The sequence below is a fragment of the Bos javanicus genome, chromosome 9, assembly GCF_032452875.1.
Source record: "Bos javanicus breed banteng chromosome 9, ARS-OSU_banteng_1.0, whole genome shotgun sequence".
In the NCBI taxonomy this organism is placed as follows: Eukaryota; Metazoa; Chordata; class Mammalia; order Artiodactyla; family Bovidae; genus Bos; species Bos javanicus.
Window position 1 is genome coordinate 31,999,207 of NC_083876.1, and position 24,390 is coordinate 32,023,596.

Genomic DNA, 24,390 nt, shown 5'->3' on the forward strand with positions numbered 1-24,390 from the left:
CGCCCTGGCTCCTCCTCCCTCCGCAAGCCCCGCGGCGGCCGTCTCGCTGGGTCCCGGGTCCCAGTGGGAGCGGAACCTGCGGGGCCACGCTACCCGCGTCGCTCCCGCCTGGCGCGAGCTAAAGAGCGGGCGAGAGCTGATCGGGCCCCGCCGGGCCGCCTCCGGACCCGGGCATCTGCCCCGCGCCCGAGTCGCCCGTGGCTTCGGGCCGGCGGGGCCGCCCCCGTCCCTGGACGGCGGTGACCAGGAGATCGCGGGCGGGTGGGTGCGGGCTGCCGCGGCCGGCGGTCGTGGCCGGGTGTCGGGTCCGGAAGCGGCCGCCCGGGCTCCTGCGTCCCAGTAGCCGAGGCTCGGCGGGCCGCCCCCCGAGTGCGGGCACCCGCGCCCCGGCCGGGGTCTGCCGGGAAGATGGCGACCCCGGGCATGAGCTGGCAGCAGCACTATTACGGCGGCTCGGCGGCCAAATTCGTCCCCTCGCCGGCCGCCGGGCAGCAGGCGGGGCACTGCATGGACTACAGCCAGGACATGCACCTGAAAATGAGCAAGAAGATCGCCCAGCTCACCAAGGTATGGGCGCGGCCGCGGGTGGACAAGGCGGAGACCCTGTGCGCGGCAGCGCGGGGCCCACCTGCCCGCCTGGGAGGCTGCGCGCCCCGCGCCTGGGGCGAGTTGTAAGGGGGCTGTTCTGGAAACCACGGCCAGAGACTTAGCTCCTAGAACCGTTCAAACTTCGGTGCAATGCCGGTGATGTTAATGAAAGCTAAACTAAACTCGACGGCACGGCTGGGTTTATGGGGCTTTGCACCCTGCTATCCTGGGATAAGCCAGCACGGAACAAATTAGGATCTCCTTCTTTAACTGCAGAATGAGAAATCACTTTACTTTTGCTCTCGTGCATGTGCCAAGGCTCCACGAGGCTTTACACTACTGTACTGTATGAAGCACAGTACCGTATTTACCCAACATGACCTCGAGTCTTCGAAATTCGTCAGTATCTTTTATTGGTTACGTCGTTAAGGGGGGAACATACCTTGCGTGTCATTTTCGGGATTTAATGAGTCATTCCTTATACCGATAGAAAGTCAAAGCTTTTCAGATGCATCATGTGTCTGCATTGAGTTAAATGGTTCAGTTTATCAGAAGATAGTTTTCAAAAAGCAAATAACACCGGTAGATTTGGCCAATTGTAGTTTGGGGTCGTCCTTGGCTGGTGAGTTTTTTCCTAGTTGAGTAAAGGTTGTTAATGAGAAACGTTGGTTTCTGTGGAGCAGAAGCAATTTAGATTAATTACATTGCTCTGTTTAGATCTCATGATAAGTTTTTCAATGTCCATCAGGTGAGAAGTGATCCCTATCCGTGGTTTCTGGAAGCTAGTGGAAGTGATGGACCTCAGTTTAGTGTTTAAGCGGAGTTGGCTAAGCACTTGTTAGGAGCGTTGATATGTGAAGAGAGGTGGAAATGGTGGGGTTTGCTGCTAGAAAATCTCTAAAGTCTGATTCAACTCCTAAATTCTCATTATATAATTCCATTACTAGTTGGCACTTTTGAGAGGGTGAAGTAAGACAGTTAAAAGAAAAGGAAAGAAGGAAATGGAAATTAAAATGGATGACAATGAGGTAAAAATATTTTGGTGAAGAAATGTGATTGAGAGTAGAAAGAAGAATAATGGAAAGGACTAAAGCATGAGAGATCAAATGGAAGAGCAAAGAGAAAGGTACAACTGCCTAATTGTAAAACTCACCCATGAAAAGAGCAAGGCAACATCTGGGGAAGTTTTGTTTGTTGGTATTTGGTTTTTGTTTTATGTCAGCACCATTTCAGAGGTTGCTGTGTGTCCAGTTTTTACTGTTTTCTGTTGTAACTGAGGATTCCCAGATTCAGAAAAGGAAAGACCCAGGAAGGAAAAAGTAGTATTCCATCAGGGCATTTACACATTTGGGAGCTAAAAGCTAGGCTTCGTGAAATCATGTTTGGTCTTTAGAATACTTCCGGTCCAGATACATACATATTTATTCCGATTTTCTCTTATTGTGTGTTCAAAATAGCCATTATTTTTATTTTAGATTGTAACTGTCTGGGGCCCTGCTGTAAGTCATAGAAACATTCAGGAAGTTGGTAGTGGAACTGTGTACGGTTTAACAAAAGTAGTTTCTTTTCTCTCTAGCAAACTACTTTTCTTTTTACTTAGGCTTTTTTAATTTCCTGTTCTTTTATCAGGAAAAAAAAATCACAACTGTGAAAGGTGGGAGTATTAATAGAAGTTCTTTGCACTCCCCACCTCAGATCTAACAAAGCAGGAGGCTGCCCGCTGCCAGTGCTCACAGCACTGCTTGAGTGCTACATCTAATCTTTACTGAGTATCACAGGGACTGTCTGATTTAGTGTTTACACTTACAGTCTCTAAACACTCAGGCCGCCCTCTGTGCTCAGGGCCTCAGACATTTAATCTCTTCTACTAGAGTTTCTCAGCCTTGGCACTGCTGACACTTTAGACTGAATAATTCCTTGCTGGGAGTAGGCAGGGCTGTACTGTGTATTATACAGGAAGATAACCATCCCTAGTGCTATCCGGTAGGTGTAGTCCCCCCACATGCACACACAATAGCGGCAATAAACTTGTCTCCAAGCATTGCCAAATGTTCCTGGGGGAGAGGTGGGCAGGGATCATCCCAGGTGGAGAACCGCTGATTGACACTGAAATATCCCACTTGGGTCTCTTCACCTCTATTTCTAAAATAAGACAGGAGAATGAAGCAGCCTGATTATAGGACTCTTTCAGTCAACACCCTTCAGTTTCTGAAACATACACTTAAGACCTGCTGCCTTTATATACCAGTTTGGAAACTGTCGATTTTATAGTCAAATACACTTATTGTGGGCTTCCCTGGTGGCTCAGATGGTAAAGAATCTGCCTGCAATGCAGGAGACCCAGGTTCAATCCCTAGGTTGGGAAGATCCCCTGGAGAAGAGAATGGCAACCTACTCCAGTATTCTTGCCTAGAGAATTCCATGGAAAGAGGAGCCCAAATCTTATGACTGTGGGCTTCCCTGATAACTCAGTTGGTAAAGAATCCACTTGCAATGCAGGAGATCCCTGGTTGGGAAGATCCCCTGAAGAAGGAAATGGGTAACCCACTCCAGTATTCTTGCCTGGAGAATCCCATGGACTGAGGAGCCTGGTGGGCTACAGTCCACAGGGTCACAAAGAGTCGGATACGACTGAGTGACTTCACTTTCTTTCTTTTACACTTACTGTAAATTCCATAAGAATGATGAGTAATACATCAACTTTTACTAAACTAGGAAAAAGCTCACCAGAAAAGGATGATTCTAAACTACAGTTGGCCAAATCCTTGGTCATATTTGCTCTTTGAAAACTTATAGATTGAGCCATTTAACTAAATGCAGATACGTAATTCATCTAAAAAGCCTTGTTTGACATTTTGTCAGGATAAGGAATGACTCATTAAATCCCCAAAATGGCATGCAAGCTATGTTTTACCTTCCTATCAAATACATAAATATTATTGGTGTCTGCTATAAGTTTACTAAGACAATCACATCAATAGAGGTATATGTTAATAGAACTATGGTGAACTGACCTGACAATAGCTTATATTTCAGAATTAGACATTATAAAGATAACCATTAAAATAGGGTTTCATTTCTTTTGGAAATGAGTCAACAGAACTTACCTCTTCAGCCTTATTGTTAGCATGGCTTGGGAATCTGACATACTGTCTTGAGTTGAAATGCCTATTCTACCATTTACTAGCAGTATGACCTTGGGCAAGTCATTAACTTCTGGGCTTTAGTTTTTTAATCTTTAAAAGAGAGATGATGATACTGTAACTAAGATAGTAGGCCCTTAATTCAGGCTGTCACTGAAAAGACAAATATACCAGTAAACAAAGTATTAGTAAAATACTGGCTAATATACTTTTTAAATGCTATTTCTTTTAAAAATAAATCATCCTGCATTAATGGCATTGTGTGATACTATATTTCTTTGTGGGTTTTCTGCTCAGCTCTTTAAATGTATATAGTAATTTTTCTAGTATTTGCATATCAGAGCTTAAAATATTCACATTTGCTCTCTGTTTTTGTAGTACAGTGTTAAAAATACAATATGCATTTTTCAGAGATTTGGCTGACAACAAAAGAAGGATGAAAGTAATCTACATTATAACACTACACATAGTAACATACATTTAACTAACCAAAAAGTCTCTAAACACATCTGAACAGAATTTTTTCAGATTCTGTTTTCTAAGAACCTAACCTCGCCATCACATGGAAAGAACACAGCAGTTCTTTAAGCATCTTTTATGTAAGGGCGCTTTGCTACGTGTTAGAGATGCATCAGGGAACAAGACAGTCTCTGCTTTTTAAAGTGAGTCTATTATATTTTGGTTGCTCATGCCAAATTTTAAAAAGTACTATTAGATTCCCGAGTCCTGTTGTGGCAGGTTTCTGGAATTGTTAATGACTGAGCCATCTCAAGATAGAGAAGCTGGATGGGCTGAGTTATGTTTTATAAGATCACATTTGTGTACTTCTCTGCTCTCCCCCTTGTTGACTCTTTAGTGCGTTTGGTTGAAAAGCAGGGCTTGTGGGATGAAATTCTAAAATGGCTTTATTTTTGTCATTCACTGCCCCTTTCAGTTTATGGATAAACTTGACTTTTCTGGTTGCTTTGAGATAATGCAAATTGTCCTCCAGTGACTAAGTCACAAAAATCTCAATTTGGTTATTAAAAAATGTCTAGTGCCAACAAATTAAAGCCCCAAACTGAACCTGAATTAAAGGTGAAGCTTCTCCCCCATGCCCACTTCCTAGCTCTGCCCATTGCAAGGGGGAAGATAATAATCGAGGATTTTTTTTCCTTCTCACTGGGCTTTTCTGTTTCTCCTTTGTCTTGCCAGTCCTTGTTTCTCATCCCTCCCAAGCTGGACAAGGAAGAAGGGAAGAGAGGAAAGAGGAGCAGCAACTCACTCACTCGTGCTTGAGTAGTACCTGGTGATTTAACTTCAGTGCTGTTGTAGACTTGGCGGGTGTTGAAAGTTCTTTCTTTTGCCTGTGGATCCTCTGCCTCCCATGGCAGCTGCTCACCTCCCATTGTTTGACAGTGAGAATGCATCTATATTCTGGCTGATTTTTTATGTCCTCAGCTTCTTGGATCTGGCAGGACCATCCTGTTCATTTTGCTGAGATCAGTTCAAGCTCCGGGTCACCCCCTGGGTTGGACCCAGATGACATCACCCCAGCTTGCTCTCTCTCTGTCTCATAGGACCGACACTGGTCCATAAGCATCATTCATTGTTTGTCCAGAGGGACTCTGGAAGTGGTCCCAATTCAGCCGTCTCTCTTTTGTTCTCATGTGCCTCTTCATCCAGCTTCTTACCCTTTAGAATTTCCAGGGATGAATCAGGTGCCAGTTCAGTATGTTGTTCAAAGTGCTTAAGACACATATCAAGCTCTTCAAGTAGTCCCATCAAAGCCTTTTCCTCTAGGCTTTAGGTGAGAGGCAGGCATCCATCTCCTCCCCTCTCCATAAGTGCAGGCAAGGGCACTTGTTCCTGTCCCTAACTCCCCTGGAGGAACTCTTCTCCAGCCCCCACCCGTACTTCCCATGAAGCTTCTCTCACTAGTGTTGAGGGTAGGAGGGAGCACATCTCAACCCTTTACACTGCCTCCTTTGGAAATATTGAGAAGGTTCTGGCACCTGCTTTGGAATGTCAGTTGTCTATGGTTCTCAGCAGAAACTTCCCTTTTAATATCCTGTCGTTTTAGCTGCCCATCCAACACTTTTTTGGTTGATTGCACTTTTGATGCAGTTTAGTTCAGTTATCAGTTACAGACCTCCTAGTATAAGGTTGGGTATAAGGTTCCAAAGAGCAGGAACAGTTACTTTGTGTTTTCCGTGTTCAGCATCAAATCCTTCTTAAAAGTCTTCTTTTAATACTCAACTTATGTCTCTCCTCCTGAGAACTGCCCTGAGCAACCTGGACCTTTTTAGGTTTGCCTTGCTCTGATTTACTCTTAACATTTATTTTCCTTACTTCTCATTCGATACTTAATAATACAAATTTGCAAACAATTTGTTTTTGTTTCTCTTATTTGACTGTAAGCTCCTCAGCTGTAGAGACTGTTCATCTCATGTAACCTTAATATGAATCCTTTGCACATAATATAAAAGCTTAATAAATATTCACTGAAGATAGTGATGTGCCAAGAAATGTTGTTTATATAGTAGGGAAAGTCAGTAAATATTTTTGAATTGTATCTACTCCTCTTGTGGATTAATGCTAGATCATTTCAGCGGAGTTAAAATTTCTCTTAAACTATTTAAATATTTATTTGGCTTCCCCTTAAACTGCTTCTAAAAGCTATATAATTTTATTATTTTTGATGCAAGAATAAAAATGTAAAGCATGCTATCTAAAATATAAATATTATCATTTCAAAAGCAAGGATTGATATATCAAATTCTTAGCAAATATGGAAAAACAGTCTTTTGATCATTTAATACTAACTCTGCTTTTACTATATTCACAACCTGAATATGTTCATACAATACCAAAACCAGTGACATTTTCAAACAATTCTGTTTTCTCTGTTAAATACTTATTTCTCACTAGTTTGTCTATTTGAATTACCTTAGATCATATTTCATAATAGACTTTGGTTTGGATTATGACTTGAATTGTTTCAGCTTCAGTTCAGTTCAGTTGCTCAGTCCGACTCTTTGCGACCCCGTGAACTGCAGCATGCCAGGCCTCCCTGTCCATCACCAACTCCCGGAGCTTGCTCAAACTCATGTGCCATCAAGTTGGTGATACCATCAACCATCTCATCCTCTGTCTCCCACTTCTCCTCCTGCCTGCAGTCTTTTCCAGCATCAGGGTCTTCTCCAGTGAATCAGTTCTTCACATCAGGTGGCCAAAGTATTGGAGCTTCAGCTTCAGCATCAGTCCTTCCAATGAATATTCAGGACTGATTTCCTTTAGGATAGACTGGTTTGATCCCTTTGCGCTCGAAAGGACTCTCAAGAGTCTTCTCCAACACCACAGTTCAGAAGCGTCAATTCTTTGGCTCTCAGTTTTATGGTCCAACTCTCACATCTGCACATGACTACTGAAAAAACCATAGCTTTGACTAGATGGACCTTTGTTGGCAAAGTCACGTCTCTGCTTTTTAATATGCTGTCTAGGTTGGTTATAGCTTTTCTTCCAAGGAGCAAGCATCCTTTAATTTCATGGCTGCAGTCACCATCTGCAGTGATTTTGGAGCCCAAGAAAATAAAGTCTGTCACTGTTTCCATTGTTTCCCCATCTATTTGCCATGAAGTGATGGGACCAGATGCCATGATCTTAGTTTTTTGAATGTTGAATTTTAAGCCAGCTTTTTCACTCTCCTCTTTCACCTTCATCAAGAGGCTCTTTAGTTCTTCACTTTCTGCCATAAGGGTGGTGTCATCTGTATATCTGAGGTTATTGATATTTCTTCCAGCAATCTTGATTCCAGCTTATGCTTCGTCTACCCTGGCATTGCACATGATCAGCTTGATACATGCCAAATGTAGCATCTTTTTTTCCCCTCGTTTGTTACATTGCAGCTTTGCCATTCTACTATGCATTAGCTTAGATGTAATCTTTTAGTCATACCAGAGTGGTTTGAATTAATTACTAATGGGCACAAAAGCATGATATGCCATTAACATTAATCGATTGTCTAAAAAGTTATAAAGGGACTGCCTTTAGAGTTAAAAGGTTTTTCTTCTATAGAAGAAACCATAGATTCTTACCAGACTAACCCTCTCATTTTATAGATATGGAAGTTGAGGGCCTCAAGTCATTTGAAGATTATACAGCTCGTTATAGGTAGATTTTGGATTGGAACCCAGGTCTCTGGAATGGTCTAGGATATGGGCAGCCGCACTCTCAGGGCTCCTATTGTGTATGCCTTCCTTCTACCTGATGTTACCCACTCAGTTCCTCAGAAGCCACGGAGCTGTTTTTCCCCACTTTGGAACCAGGTTTTGCTTACCATTTGCATCACAGCCCTGGTGAGAGTGAAGCCAACGAGCCTCTCCCTTTCAGTGCACAGTTTCTGGACGTGTGGGTTGTACAGTTTGTAAACACGGCTTTGGTAAATTTGGAACAGCTATTTTTCCTCTTTTGTATTCCCAGATAAATGTCATAATATTTTCATGTTTTATTAACAGCTTTAGTCATTCCAGACTTAAAAGCTATTTTAATTATGTTGATTTAGATACTGTCATACTTGGTGTCAAAGTTACTACTATGTTGTTGTTGTAAATATTTATCCTCTGACTGCTTGCTTTCTTAACTGGATTATTGCCTGTGGTCCCATTTCTGAGGGCAATAAGTTGAAAGTTTTCCAGTTTTTCTTCTCCCACCCCCACCTGTTTTGTTTATGAAAATCTTTTGCTGTCTTCTAATTTCCAACCCCTTAAAAAGTAGTATGAAGGATAAGAGTTTGGCAAATGTGACTGAAACAATTTATTTTAATTAATAAGTAATTTCTTATTGTTGTTGTTCAGTCAGTCAGTCGTGTCTGACTCTTTGTGACCCCATGGACTGTAGCACGCCAGGCTTCCCTGTTCTTCACTGTCTCCCAGAGTTTGCTCAAACGCATGTCCATTGAGTAGATGATGTTATTTAACCATCTCATCCTCTGTCTCCCCCTTCTCCTCCTGCCCTAAACCTTTCCCAGCCTCAGGGTGTTTTCCAATGAGTCGGCTCATCTCATCAGGTGGCCAAAGTATTGGAGCTGCAGCTTCAGCATCAGTCTTTCCAATGAATATTCAGGACTGATCTCCTTTAGGATAGACTGGTTGGATCTCCTTGCAGTCCAAGGGACTCTCAAGAGTCTTCTCCAACACTACAGTTCGAAAGCATCCATTCTTTAGCACTCAGCCTTCTTTATGGTCCAACTCTCACATCCATACATGACCACTGGAAAAACCATAGCCTTGACTAGACAGACCTTTGTTGACAAAGTGATGTCTCTGCTTTTTAATATGATGTCTAGATTTGTCATAGCTTTTCTTTCAAGGAGTAAGCGTCTTTTAATTTCATGGCTGCAGTCACCATCTGCAGTGATTTTGGAGCCCAAGAAGATAAAGTCTGTCACTGTTTCCATTGTTTCCCCATCTATTTGCCATGAAGTGATGGGACCAGATGCCATGATCTTAGTTTTTTCAATGTTGAATTTTAAGCCAGCTTTTTCACTCTCCTCCTTCACTTTCATCAAGAGGCTCTTTAGTTCCTCTTTGCTTTCTGCCATAAAGGTGGTGTCATTTGCATATCTGAGGTTATTGATATTTCTCCCTGCAATCTTAATTCCAGCTTGTGCTTCATCCAGCCTGGTATTTCGAATGATGTACTCTGCATAGAAATTAAATACGCAGGGTGACTATATACAGCCTTGACATACTCCTTTCCCAACTTTGAGTCAGTCCGTTGTTCCATGTCCGGTTCTGTTACTTCTTGACCTGCGTACAGGTTTCTCAGGAGGCAGGTAAGATGGTCTAGGTATTCCCATCTCTTTAAGAATTTTCCACAGTTTGTTGTGGTCCACACAGTCAAAGACTTTAGTGTAGTCAATGAAGCAGAAGTAGATGTTTTTCTGGAATTTTCTTGCTTTTTCTATGATCCAACAGATGTTGGCAATTTGATTCTGGTTCCTCTGCCTTTTCTGAATCCAGCTTGTACATCTGGAATTTCTTGGTTCATGTACTGTTGAAAACTAGCTTGAAGGATTTTGAGCGTTACCTTGCTAGCAGGTGAAATGAATGCAATTGTATGGTAGTTTGAACATTTTTTGGCATTGTCCTTCTTTGGGATTAGGATGAAAACGGACCCTTTCGAGTCCTGTGGCCTCTGTTGACTTCTTCAAACGTGCTGCCGTGTTGAGTGCAGCATTTTAACATCATCTTCTTTTAAGATTTGAAATAGTTAAACTGGAATTCCATCACCTCCACTGCTGCTGCTGCTAAGTCGCTTCAGTTGTGTCCGACTCTGTGCGACCCCATAGACGGCAGCCCACCAGGCTCCCCCGTCCCCAGGATTCTCCAGGCAAGAACACTGGAGTGGGTTGCCATTTCCTTCTCCAATGCGTGAAAGTGAAAAGTGAAAGTGAAGTCGCTCAGTCGTGTCTGACTCTTAGCAACCCCATGGACTGCAGCTCACCAGGCTCCTCCATCCATGGGATTTTCCAGGCAAGAGTACTGGAGTGGGGTGCCATTGCCTTCTCCGATCACCTCCACTAGCTTTGTAGTAATGCTTGCTAAGACCCACTTGACTTCACATTCCAGGATGGCTGGCTCTAGGTGAGTGACCACATGATCATGGTTATCTGGATCATTAGGAACTTTTTTGTACAGTTCTTCTGTGTATTCTTGCCACCGCTTCTTAATCTCTTCTACTTCTGTTAGGTCCTTGGCTGTTTCTGTCCTTTATTGTGCCCATCTTTGCATAAAATGTTCCCTTGGAACCTCTGATTTTTTGGAAGAGATGTCTAGTCTTTCCCATTCTGTTGCGTTTTCTCCATTTCTTTGCACTGTTCACTTAAGGCTTTCTTATCTCTCCCTGCTATTCTCTGGAACTCTGCATTCAGTTGGGTATATCTTTCCCTTTCTCCTTTGCCTTTGGCGTCTCTTCTTTTCTCAGCTATTTGTAAGGAATCCTCAGACAAACACTTGGCCTTCTTGAATTTCTTTTTCTTGGGGATGGTTTTGGTCACCACCTCCTGTACAGTGTTACAAATCTCCATCCATAGTTCTTCAGGCATTCTGTCTACCAGATCTAATCCCTTGAATCTATTCATCACTTCCACTGTATGATCATAAGGGATTTGATTTAGGTCATACCTGAACGGCCTAGTGGTTTTCCCTACTTTCTTCAGTATGAGCCTGAATTTTGCAATAAAGAGCTGATGGTCTGAGCCACAGTCAGCTTCCGGTCTTGTTTTTGCTGACTGTATAGAGCTTCTCCATCTTCAGCTGCAAAGAATGTAATCAGTCTGATTTCAGTGTTGACCGTCTGGTGAGGTCCATGTGTAGAGTTGTCTCTTGTGTTGTTGGAGGAGTGTGTTTGATATGACCAGTGCAGTCTCTTCCCAAAACTCTTTTACCTTTGTCCTGCTTCATTTTGTACTCCAAGGCTAAGCTTGCCTGTTACTCCAAGTATCTCTTGACTTCCTACTGTTGCATTTCAACCCCTTAAGATGAAAAGAACATCTTTTTTTTTGGTATTAACTCTAGAAGGTCTTGTAGGTCTTCATAGAATTGTTCAACTTTAGCTTCTTTGGCATCAGTCATTGGGGGTATAGACTTGATTACTGTGATGTTGAATGATTTGCCTTGGAAACAAACTAAGATCATTCTGTCATTTTTGAGATTGTACCCAACTAATGCATTTCAGACTATCTTGTTGACTTTGAGGGCTACTCTATTTCTTCTAAGGGACTTTTGCTCACAGTAGTAGATATGATCATTAAATTTACCTATTCTGGTCCATTTTAAGTCCCTGATTCCTAAAATGTCGATGTTCATGCTTGCCATCTCCTGTTTGACCACATCCAATTTATCATGATTCATGGACCTAACATTCCAGGTTCCTATGCAATATTGTTTTCTTACAGCATCGGACTTTAGTTTCACCGCCAGACACATCCACAGTTGGGCATCCTTTCCACTTTGGCTCAGCCTCTTCATTCTTTCTGGAGCTGTTTCTCTGCTCTCCTAGTAGCATATTGGACACCGACTGACCTGAAAGACCATCTTTCAGTGTCATATCTTTTTGCCTTTTCATACTATTCATGGGGTTCTCAAGGCAAGAATACTGAAGTGGTTTTCTATTCCCTTCTCCAATGGACCACTGTTTGTGAGGCCCTGACTAGCAGGGACATGCCCTTCAACTGCTCCACATAGCTGTAGGACATGCCCGGCGCCCTGGTTGTCCCACTGCTGGTCCTCTTGAGTGTGTGAACCTTCACCAGCCACTGGGTGTCGGTCAGCACGGCACCTGGGGGCCTGGGCAAAGGCCCTGCTGGAGTTGTTGGCTGGAGCTGATGGATGATGACGGATGGCTAGGAGTGGAGGGCTCCTGGCCTTTCTGCTGCCGCCGGCCACCCCGGGCCAATCCGCCGCCCAGGAGCTTCAGGGAGCGAGGAGATGAGAATGGAGTAGCCTGGATTTCTGTAAAGCCAGTTAACTTCCAAATGACAATAGGAAGTGGTAGAGGTGGGGTGAAGTGGTAAAGTACTGTTGTTACTCTGCCCCTTCAGTTTATCTTATGAGATTACAAATCTTTTTTATCTGTAAGCAATTAAACTTGAGTATTATGCTGTGAAAATGGGGTTGATGGGAAAAATAGAAATTCTTAATGCCATACCTGTTTTTTCACCAGCGGAAGTTTCTATCCTTTAGGCTACTTTTGAATGAAAAGAGCAATAAATCTACTGAAATTGGTGTCCCCTAGTCCTTTTGAGCAATGGCACCCCACTCCAGTACTCTTGCCCGGAAAATCCCATGGATGGAGGAGCCTGGTAGGCTGCAATCCATGGGGTCACTGAGGGTCGGACACGACTGAGCGACTTCACTTTCACTTTTCACTTTCATGCATTGGAGAAGGAAATGGCAACCCACTCCAGTGTTCTTGCCTGGAGAATCCTGGGGACGGGGGAGCCTGGTGGGCTGCCGTCTATGGGGTCGCACAGAGTCGGACACGACTGAAGCAACTTAGCAGTAGCAGCAGCAGTCCTTTTGAGGAGAGAAGAGAGAAAATTGCCAACTGAATTCAATTTTTTTTTTCATTTTGTAAATAAAAACAGTTTTATAAATGTGTGGAGGAAATACTACTTTTGGGTATGGTGTGAGCCATAAAGGTTTTTTGCTGTATATATATATTTTTTAGATTGACCTCATAGCTTAATGATCCTTTAAAATATTTTGGAAAGTAGTCTCTGACTGCCAATCAATTAATATATAAAAATCAGTTTTGGAAACAGCAATCTTTGCAGGTTGAGGATCACCAGTTATAGTCAGTATCTGGTGTACTTAATATTTGAGACCAGAACAAAAGTTTTAGAAAATAGACCTTTTATTTTTAGCTTTCTATTAAATTACAACAGTGTAGTTTAATTACAGACAATGCAGAGTATTGTCATTTGTAGGCCTCATACTTATTTCATTGATGATTACATCTTTCTCTCTCACAAAACTTTAACAAGACTGCATTAAAAGTAGTGAAGTTGAATATGTACAAAATTTTTGTCCTGTATCTTTTACTACTGGCATCTGAGAGATTTTTTGGCCTGTATCTTTTACTACTGGCATTTGAGATATCAAGGGAGGCTCAAACCACCAAAGGACCTTTGTGTGTGTGTGTACTCAGTCATGTCCATTGCAGCCTCATGGACTGTAGCCCACCAGGCTCCTCTGTCCGTGGGATTTCCCAGGCAAGAATACTGGAGTGGGTCACCATCTCCTCCTCCAGGGAAAGGATCAATAGTGGTGGAAAAACAAGACCTAGTGATTAAGAGTAACACTTGGGATTTGGATAATAGACTCAGCTATTAACACCTTATTTATTATAAGGGAGATAGTATTTTAATGACTTAAAAATTACTACTCTGTATTTCTTTACGTGTACATCTCTGTTTTGAGGTTTCAGAAGCTTTGAAAACAAAGTTTGTTCTTAAAGTACATTATAAAATGAAGTCACTCAGTCATGTCCAACTCTTCGCGACCCCATGGACAGTAGCCTGCCAGGCTACTCCATCCATGGGATTTTCCAGGCAGGAGTACTGGAGTGGGTTGCCATTTCCTTCTCCAAGGGATCTCCCCAGCCCAGGGACTGAACCCAGGTTTCCTGTGTTGCGGACAGACGCGACTGTCTGAGCCACAAGGGAAGCTCGTAAGTGAAAGTTGCTTGGTCGTGTCTGACTCTTTGCAACCCTATGGACTATACAGTCCATGGAATTCTCCAGACCACAATACTGGAGTGGGTAGCCTTTCTGTTCTCCAGGGGATCTTCCCAACCCAGGGATTGAACCCAGGTCTCCTGCATTGCAGGCGGATTCTTTATCAGCTGAGCCACAAGGGAAGCCCCAAACAAGGTTGAAGATCCCAGAGGGAAATTAGGTGCTAGTCGTTCAGTCGTGTCCGACTCTTTGCCACCCACGGACTGTAGCCAACCAGGCTCCTCTGTCCATGGGGGATTCTCCAGTAAGAATACTGGAGTGGGTTGCCATGCCCTCCTCCAGGGAATCTTCCCAACCCAGTGATCGAACCCAGGTCTCCCACACTGCTGGCAGATTCTTTACTGACTGAGCCACCAGGGAAACCCTAAAGTACATTGCTAATATTTAAATTATCAGTAAAATTGCTAATTTCAGTAAAATATTAGGATAAATCCCAGTTCAAAATTGTTGAGAGAATGAATTATTTTAGTTAACTAGATGCTGCCATGGGAATTAATGATTTTTTACCTTCCAAAATAATATGCTTACGTTTAAATCATACCATTCATAAATAATATGGAGTCTGTTTCCACTCCAGATCCTTTTTGATAATCAGTACATTTATAGGAGATTAGGTCAGACCTATACTAATGCTATGCCAAATGCTTAAACTTTATTTCTGAATAAATTTTGTTACTTTCATTTTTATTTGCCATATCTCTCTTATAAAATGAAGTGCAAAGTTTGAATATTTGCCTACTCTAGATATTGAGCTTTTTGGTTGGAAAGATTTATCTTATTCTGGTCAGTGTGTGTGTCTGTGTGTTCATAGGTATTTGCATTTTTCATCTCATTTCTCCTTAAGCACAGTCTTAACAGAATCTTATGTCTTTCAGAAAACATTTCATAACCCAAACGCTAAACAGTATTCTATTTTTATTCTTAGATCTTTCATCTAGTGAAACACTGTGTAATTGAAGTACCGTATGTGTTTGTGTGTGTTTAATATAATGGCCTACTCAGAGCAGCAAAGGAAGATATGTTGTTCACTTGCTAAGTTGTGTCTGACTCTTTGGGACCCCATGTCCTGCAGCGTGCTACGCTTCCCTGTCTTTCACTCTTTCCCAGAGTTTGCGCAGTCACGTCCATTGAGTCAGTGATGCTGTGGAACTGTCTCATCCTCCGTGGCCCCCTTCTCCTGCCCTCAGTCTTTCCCAGCATCAGGATCTTTTCCAGTCAGTCAGTTCTTTGAATCTAGTGGCCAAAGTATTGTAGCTTCAGCATCCATCCTTACAATGAATATTCAGGGTTGATTTTCTTTAGGATTGACTGGGTTGATCTCCTTGCAGTCCAAGGGACTCTCCAAGAGTCTTCTACAGCACCACCATTTGAAAGAACCAGTTCTTCAGAGCTCAGCCATCTTTGTGGTCCAGTTCTCACATCCGTACATGACTATTGGAAAAACCATAGCTTTTACTGGATGGACCTTTGTTGGCAAAGTGATGTCTTTGCTTTGTAATATGCTGTTCAGGTTTGTCATTGCTTTCCTTTCAAGGACCAAGTGTCTTTTAATTTCATGACTGCAGTCACCATCCACAGTGATTATGGAGCCAAGAAAATAAAATCTGTCACTGCTTCCACTTTTTCCCCTTCTACTTGCCATGAAGTGTTTGGACTGGATGCCATGATCTTAGTTTTTTGAATGTTTAGTTTTAAGCCAGCCTTTTCACTCTCTTCCTTCACCCTCATCAAGAGGCTCTTTAGATCTTCTTCACTTTCTGCCATTAGAGTGGTATCATCTGCATATCAGAGAAGGCAATAGCAATCCACTCCAGTACTCTGGCCTGGAAAATCCCATGGGAGGAGCCTGGTAGGCTGCAGTCCATGGGGTCTTGAAGAGTCGGACATGACTGAGCGACTTCACTTTCACTTTTCACTTTCATGCATTGGAGAAGGAAATGGCAATCCACTCCAGTGTTCTTACCTGGAGAATCCCAGGGATGGCAGAGCCTGGTAGGCTGCCGTCTATAGGGTCACACAGAGTCAGACACGACTGAAGCGACTTAGCAGCAGCAGCAGCATCTGCATATCTAAGGTTGTTGATATTTCTCCCAGCAGTCTTGATTCCAGCTTGTGCTTCATCCAGCCTGGCATTTCTCATGATGTACTCTGCATAGAAGTGAAATAAGCAGGTTGACAATATACAGCCTTGACATACTCTTTTCCCTATTTAGAACCAATCAGTTGTTCCATGTAAGGTTCTAACTTTTGCTTCTTGACCCAAATGCAATTTCTCAGGAGATAGGTAAGGTGATCTGGTGTTCCCATCTAAGAATTTTCCACATTTTGTGATCCACATAGTCAGAGACTTCCATATAGTCGATGAAGCAGTAGCAGATATTTTTCTGGAATTCCCTTGTGTTTCTATAGTGCAATGAATGTTGGTAATTTGATCTCTGGTTCCCCTGCCTTTTCTAAACCCAGCTTGTACATCTGGAAGTTCTCAGTTCACATACTGCTGAAGCCTAGCTTGAAAGATTTTGAGCATAACCTTATTTAAATATGATTAAAGTGGAGTGTGCAGATCCATAAAGTTGGTAAACTTTTGTTGAATGTCTAGTCCATGAAAGATTCTATGCTGGGCACTATTATACTGTCAATTTACAGGACTGTTTTTAGACTACATATTTTTCCCATTTTTTCCCATGGAGTTTTGAGAAAATGTGACCAGAATAAAGTAGGTGAACATTTTAATCAAAAACTATAGTAATTTGATGATTCTAAATGTTTGATTTGGAGAAGGCAATGGCAACCCACTCCAGTACTCTTGCCTGGAAAATCCCATGGATGGAGGAGCCTGGTGGGCTGCAGTCCATGGGGTAGCGAAGAGTCGGACATAATTGAGCGACTTCACTTTCACTTTTCACTTTCACGCATTGGAGAAGGAAATGGCAACCCACTCCAGTGTTCTTGCCCAGAGAGTCCCAGGGACGGTGGAGCCTGGTGGGCTGCTGTGTACGGGGTCACACTGAGTCGGACACGACTGAAGCGACTTAGCAGCAACAGCAGCAAATGTTTAATTATGTGCAGCTTTTCCTGTTTGATTTGTTTGTTTTGGGAAGGATATATATATGTATATATATATATATCTGATTTTCTTAGATAAAAATTTAAGATAATTAATTTTAGATAAATAGTTTAAAGAATAATGTTGACACATTCTCTGGTTACAAATCTCTGTAGTGAGCAGGGGTAAAAGGAATGAGGGAAGTTTCAGTCTTTTGAACCGCAGGAATTAATGGATATGTTTTGGGTTTCGGTCTCTTGTGGATGGGCCTAGAGAGGCAGCCAGGCCCGCCATATGAGTCAGACATGTGGTTCAGTGGCTTAGACCCCAGTTTGAATTTCTGCTTCACCTCTTAGTAGGCTGTGACCCTTGGTAAGTGTTTTAACCTCTCAGAGCCTCAGTCTCCTTGTTTGTAAGATAAGAATGATAAAGTCTATCTTCTAGAATTACTGTAAAGATCAAACAAGATAATTTGTGTAGGGAATGCATGCTAAGTCGCTTCAGTCTTGTGTCCGACTCTTTGTGACTCTATGGACTCTAGCCCACCAGGCTCCTCTGTCCATGGGATCCTCCAGACAAGGATACTGGAGTGGGTTGCCATGCCCTCCTCCAGGGGATCTTCCTGACCCAGGGATCAAACCTGCATCTCTTATGTTTCCTGCATAGGCAGGCGGGTTCTTTACCACTAGCGCAGCCTGGGAATCCCCTTATATAGGAGAGGGGGTCAATAAATATTAATCCCATTCCTCAGGCCCCTCCCCCTTGTCAACCTCTGCTGACATTGTCTTTAACAAATATATTTTTGTATATATTTTCTCCTCTGATGGAGATATATTCTACATTATTAGGGGCCACAGGTATCAAAAGTACAGGTTGAACAGATAGTAAAATACAGTTGATTTTCATTAGTTGAGGTAGCTGTGTTCTACCAAGTTGTGTAGGGGAAATATAGGGTCATGTTTGTGACACCCTCTGGTTCCATTCTCAACAGGCCTTCAGTACATTACCTTGTTTTAGGTGTATTTCTGTTTAATGACACTTTAATTTAATACATATCATTGGTTCATTAACAGCAAGTACACGGTAACTCAGGCCTGAATGAAGCTTATCTAACACACTGTCAGTGTTAGGTTTTGAGATTACATACAGATATTAGCAAGGAGGCAAAGTTGGAAATACAGAATCCATGAATAACGAGGATCTACTGTATCTAAAAATGGATGTAGAACTTTGCATCTGTTGTTTACTTAGCCCTGCTCTGGTTTGTCAGATGTTGTCATGGGCCTGCGTGACTGTGACTCTTATTACGCCCTGAACACCCTCACATGAGTGTGAGTTTAACTTATTATTTCCCTAAATACCCTTCAGATGGGTGGGATGGTAGGGGCGGGAATACTCATCTTTTGTGTGAGTTGCCAATCACCCAGCAGCCACCCTGCAATCATGAACATGGGCTAAAATTACAATCACATTCTCTCCTTGTATGTAAATTGTAATTTACAGAATCTGAACTTGGATCCACCACTTTGCCCTAAGTCAGAAGAAGAAATAATATGTAAAAATTATTTCATGGCCTGGAGTAAGCCCTTTAAAAAATATAATGTTGACTTATTTTAAGTAAAACAAAGTCTTATTTTTTGTAGTCATCGTTTGCTTAAAATGTTTGCAGTTACAGTTACTTTCTTCCCAGCACAAACTGTCAGTGTGGGAGTTGGTTTTGTTAAAAGCCTTTGTCTAGGTACCTAAAGTTAACTAGAAATCTTTGATGCTGTGAGACTGTAGCACATTTGGTTGGATGTTTCTGGATTAACTTCATGCAACACACAGAAAACTCCTCAACTGTTTATTCAAATACAGGCTGTCTTTGGCAGGTAGTCAGTCTTTCTGGTTTCTGTTCTGACCTATGCCTTCCTTAAATGACCTAGAACAACATGTGCTTTCAATGTTGTTTATTGTAAGGTGTGTTCAGTCAACACACATCTTCTTGTCCCAGTCTCCTGGTGATAATCAGAAAACACTAGTGAGAAAGGAGCCCAGATAAGACTACTCTGTGGTTATGAATGTATTACAAAGTTAATTGCTATAGGAAAAGTTTGAGTTTGACCTGAAGCTAAGCCTGTCCCTTTGTTCCTGCATTTTAGGACTCTGCGTATCTTGAACCTTCAGTCCTGGGTCACCCTTGCTGTTTGTTTTCTCTCTTTCTGTTTCTGGATTGTGGTACAATGCTAAAGAAAAGTATGGGACTGGACCATGGTGAGATAATGCCACCGTTCCCCCCACTCCTAAGAGGTCCGTGTCCTGATCCCTGGAACCTGTGAATACGTTACATTTGCCAGTATGGTTAAGTTATGGGTTTTGCAATGGAGCGATTATCCTTGATTTTGTGGATGGGGCCAGTATAATCACAAGGATTCTCCCAAGTGAGAGAGAGGCAGGAGGGTGGCTGTCAGAGTGATGGTGTGAGACAGACTTGACAGCCTTTGTTGGCTGTGGACATGGAAGGGGACCTCGAGCCAAGGGATGCGTGACCTCTGAAAGTTAGAAACAGCCAGAAAAGACACACTCCCCAAGAGCCTCTTTTCAGACTTCTGACCTTCATAACTATAAGATTAATACATTTGTTTCGCTTGAAGTCACTGACTGTGATGAACTGGTACAGTAGCAGCAGGACACCCATGCGTGGACTTAACGTGATGCAGCATCAAGCGGTGGCAGTGGTTAGTTGCTAAGTTGTGACTGACTCTCTGCGACCCCATGGGCTGTAGCCTGCCAGGTTCCTCTGTCCATCAGATTCTCCAGGCAAGAATACTAGAGTGGCTTGCTGTTTCCTTCTCCAGGGGATCTTCCTGACCCAGGGCTCAAACCCGTCAACATTGTGGAACCCAGTGTTTTCTCACCACTCAGTGTGGCTGCACTGTGTCGTGTTGCCGTCTCTGAATTGTCCACAGTTGTATCCTCTCCTCTTTCTATGTACACATTGGGTAGGTAAGCTGCTTTCTCTTTCACTAAGACTATCAGGACTGTCAAGCTTAAGTTACGTGTCCACAAAGATTATGGGGTCTTTTATTCCTTGAGAGAACCTTTTCCTGGTCCTGCCACCTCAGCTCTTGTGTATGTGCCATTTCTCTGTGTTGTAAATAGATCACACTTGACAGGGACAGAGGAGAATCAAGGAAACCAATTGGGAATCTATTGTAATATAGTTGCGGTGAGAGTTGTGAGTGCCTGAATTAGGACACTGGTAGAGAGATAAAGAGGTGATTTGAGAAATCTCAAATCTGAGAGGCAGAAACATTTTGCAGATAAACTTGTCAAGATTTAGTGACATTTTATTGTACGGAAGAAAGAGGATAACCAGTCTCTGTCACATCCTAAGAACTCATATATTGGTTAAATGAATGAATGAATGAGCAACTACATAGATGTTGATGTCAACTGAGATTAATTATGGGAAGGACATCTATTGTTGTGTGACAAGTTACCCCCAAATTTAGCATCTAATACAACAAACATTATCTCATAGTTTCTGAGGTTCAGGAATCCAGCTGTCATTTAGCTGAGCGGTTCTGGCTCAGGGCTCCTCGTGAGGTTGCAGTCAAGCTGAAGACTTGACCAGGTCTGGAGTCTCCATTCTTGAGTTGACTTGTGTGGCTCTAAGTGCAGGACTTCAGTGCTTCACCAAGTGAGACTCTCCGTACCAGGTGATCTGAGGGAGTTGGGTTGGGCTTCCCTGGTGGCTCAGCGGTAAAGAATCTGCCTGCATTCAGGAGCTGCAGGGGATTTGGGTTTGATCCCTGGATTGGGAAGATCCCCTGGAGGAGGTCATGGCAACCCACCCCAGTGTTCTTGCCCGGAGAATCTCTTGGACAGAGGAGCCTGGTGGGCTATAGTTCATAAGGTCACAAAGAGTAGGACTTTGTTAAGCAGCTTAGCACACACTGACACATATAGGTGATTATTAAAATCATGAGTGATTGGGGTCTTAAGCAGAATAGAAAACATTTGGAATAGCTGTGGTGGGAAGGAGGAAATAATACCTGACCAGATTCAAGTGAAAGAATCAGTGAGGTGTGTGGTTGTCCCAAGAGGAAATTAGATGTGATATTTGGTATCAGTTTGCTTTGCATCAGTCTGCTTTGCGTTTTCTGCAAAGAGCTGCCACCATGTGGAGAGGACCATTGGTCACAAAATGTGGGAGATAAGGCATGTTATTCAAGGATTAATTCAGAGTGTGAGTTTTGCCTGAGAGATTTAGCAGAATTGGGGTTTAAGAGAATTAAAGAGCTTCAGTAGAGAGTAGTTCAGTTAATCTACCCTTTACTGTGTGTTGCATAGGGAGGGAAGTGAGGCGAGTATGGATTAAAAAAGGAAAACTGAAGGATGAAAGGACCATCAGTGTGTAATGTAGATGATGCCCAGTGGTTGAGGGATACCACAAGAAGAGGGGGCCATATTAAGACTTCTGAGATGGAATAATTTATAATTTAGAACCAGGGCACAGTCTTGAGAATGTTGATAGGGAAGTGAGCTTCTGAGAGTTAGGAATTCCAAAGAACTTTATATCTGGTCTTTTGGATTCTACATGCATTTTTGAAATCTTCGAAGATAATGGTGGAGTTAGACTAGGAGGAGAATTTGTGAGTCCCATGCCTAAATTCTGAATGTGGGCAGTGACTTACTATGATAAGGTAGGTGGAGTGATAAAGCTAAATAATAGGAATTTGTGAGTCCCATGGCTAAATTCTGAATGTGGGCAGTGACTTACTGTGATAAGGTAGGTGGAGTGATAAAGCTAAATAACAGGATGAGTTATAAATCAAGAGGTAATTTTTGTTGTTGTTGTTCAGTCACTAAGACATGTCCTACTCTTTGCAACCCCATGGACTGCAGCACGCCAGGCTCCACTGTCCTCCAGTATCTCCCAGAGTTTGCTCAAATCCATGTCCATTGAGTCGGTGACGCTATCTGACCATCTCATCCTCTGCCGCCCCCTCTCCTTTTGCCTTCAATCTTTCCCAGCATCAGGGTCTTTTACAGTGAATCGACTCTTCACATCAGGTGGCCAGAATATTAGAGCTTCAGCTTTAGCATCAGTTCTACCAAAGAATATTGAGGGTTAATTTCCTTTAGGACTGATTGATTTGATCTCCTTGCAGTCCAAGGGGACTCTCAAGAGTCTTCTCCAGCACCACAGTTTGAAAGCATCCGTTCTTCAGTGCCCAGCCTTCTTTATGGTTCAGCTGTCACATCCATACATGAATACTGGAAAAATCATAGCTTTGACTATGTGGACCTTTGTTGGCAAAGTGATATCTCTGCTTTTGAATACACTGTCTAGGTTTGTCTTAGCTTTCCTTCCAGGGAGCAAGCATCTTTTAATTTCATGGCTGCAGTACTGTCCACAGTGATTTTGGAGCCCAAGAAAATGAGATCTGTCATTTGGAATGATTTGAAGTGCTTAACAGTAAATACCGCTTTTAAGCAGCCATTACATACTATTTTCTTATGATATTTGGTTCAGCTCTCACTGTACACTGTGAGATTGGTATGAGGAAGTTGAGCACTAGAGAGGTTAACTGAGTTGCCCTGGGCCATGCTGCCTGAAGAGCTGGGATTTGAACCTTGGTTTTCTGACTCTGACATGTTGCCCTTTTTAGACAGCAGTATTAGGCTGCTAGGTGAATGCCCACATCAATTCTGGGTCCCATGATGTATTAGGTGTGACATAAAGCCTGGCTTCTGTTAGAAGAGAATCTGTGGCTGAGAGGGGCAGAAATGGTGTTCTGAGGGTGTAGGGAATTAGGGGTGTGTGTTTGTGTGTTGTTTATTATTTAAATACCTGCTCAAAGATGGTAGAGAATACAGTAAGGGAGCAGGGGTTAGTAGAGAAGGGACCAAGGAATGAAGATGGATACTGGGCTTACAGCCTTTCTGCAGTCTTATGTCTAAATAAGGTGGAATATGGTCTTACAGTGCAGACTTATTATGCTTGTGTGTGTGTGTGTTTAGTATCAGCTAGAAAATTAAAGATATTCAACAAATATTACAAGGCTAGAATTTTTAAGAAAAATGTTATGCTTTTAAGTGAATTATTTGATCAAATTGTCTTTTTAACTTGATTATTACTTTATTTATACAAAATTTCTAGATAGTTTGCCATCCTAAAAATAGTGAATAACATCCATAAAAATATCTGTTTACTAAACGTATGGAAGTTTTTAGGTTATCATCTTTTTATTGATTGATACTTGATCTTAAACCTGAAAATGATGTTGTATAACATCTGAATGTCCTTTCTTCATGGCAAATAGATGGGGAAACAGTGGATACAGTGGCTGACTTTATTTTTCTGGGCTCCAGAATCACTGCAGATGGTGATTGCAGCCATGAAATTAAAAGACGCTTGCTCCTTGGAAGGAAAGTTATGACCAACCTAGACAGCATATTAAAAAGCAGAGACATTACTTTGCCAACAAAGGTCCATCTAGTCAAGGCTATGGTTTTTCCAGTGGTCATGTATGGATATGAGAGTTGGACTATAAAGAAAGCTGAGTGCCGAAGAATTGATGCTTTTGAACTGTGGTGTTGGAGAAGACTCTTGAGAGTCCCTTGGACTGCAAGGAAATCCAGCCAGTCCATTCTAAAGGAGATCAGTCCTGGGTGTTCATTGGAGGGACTGATGTTGAAGTTGAAACTCCAATACTTTGGCCACCTGATGTGAAGAGCTGACTCATTTTAAAAGACCCTGATGCTGGGAAAGTTTGAGGGCAGGAAGAGAAGGGAATGACAGAGGATGAGATGGCTGGATGGCATCAGCGACTTGACGGACATGGGTTTGGGTGGACTCCGGGAGTTGGTGATGGACAGGGAGGCCTGGCGTGCTGCAATTCATGGGGTCGCAAAGAGTCGAACACGACTGAGCAACTGAACTGAACTGAAATGTCCTTTAGGAAACTAGCATAGAAGTTATTTAACAAAAGAAGAGATACCACGCCAAATGTAGCCTCAGAAATTACATCTCTGAGGTGTGGAACCTTGCCTATGTTTACTTTTTTCAGCAGCCATTTAGAGTGTCTGATAAGTACTAGACACAGTGGGGAACATGAATAACGTCCTCCAAGAGCTTGCAGCCTAGCAGGGGTACAAGACAGAAATTACCTGCGGCAAAGCTGTATTTGTATTAAGTAAACCTCTTAATGTTTAGTGTGACCTGGGTGGGACTCCGGCCAGATCAGCAAGAACATTGTGAGCCCTTTCATTCCCTCCACTGAGCACAGCTGCCTTCACTGCAACACAGGAAGCAGGGTACTGACCAACCATGTCCCCCAGCT

The 24,390-nt window shown here is 42.6% G+C and overlaps 1 protein-coding gene across 1 annotated transcript in view; it reads left to right on the top strand.

The window, feature by feature from the left end:
* The first annotated feature begins 308 nt into the window (after positions 1-308).
* FAM184A (family with sequence similarity 184 member A) overlaps positions 309-24,390 on the top strand; it is a 123,499-nt gene continuing 99,417 nt past the window's right edge. Inside the window, exon 1 of the mRNA XM_061427452.1 lies at positions 309-567. Coding sequence (XP_061283436.1) covers positions 409-567 — 159 coding nt within the window. The 5' untranslated portion in view covers positions 309-408. The remainder of the gene's footprint in view (positions 568-24,390) is intronic.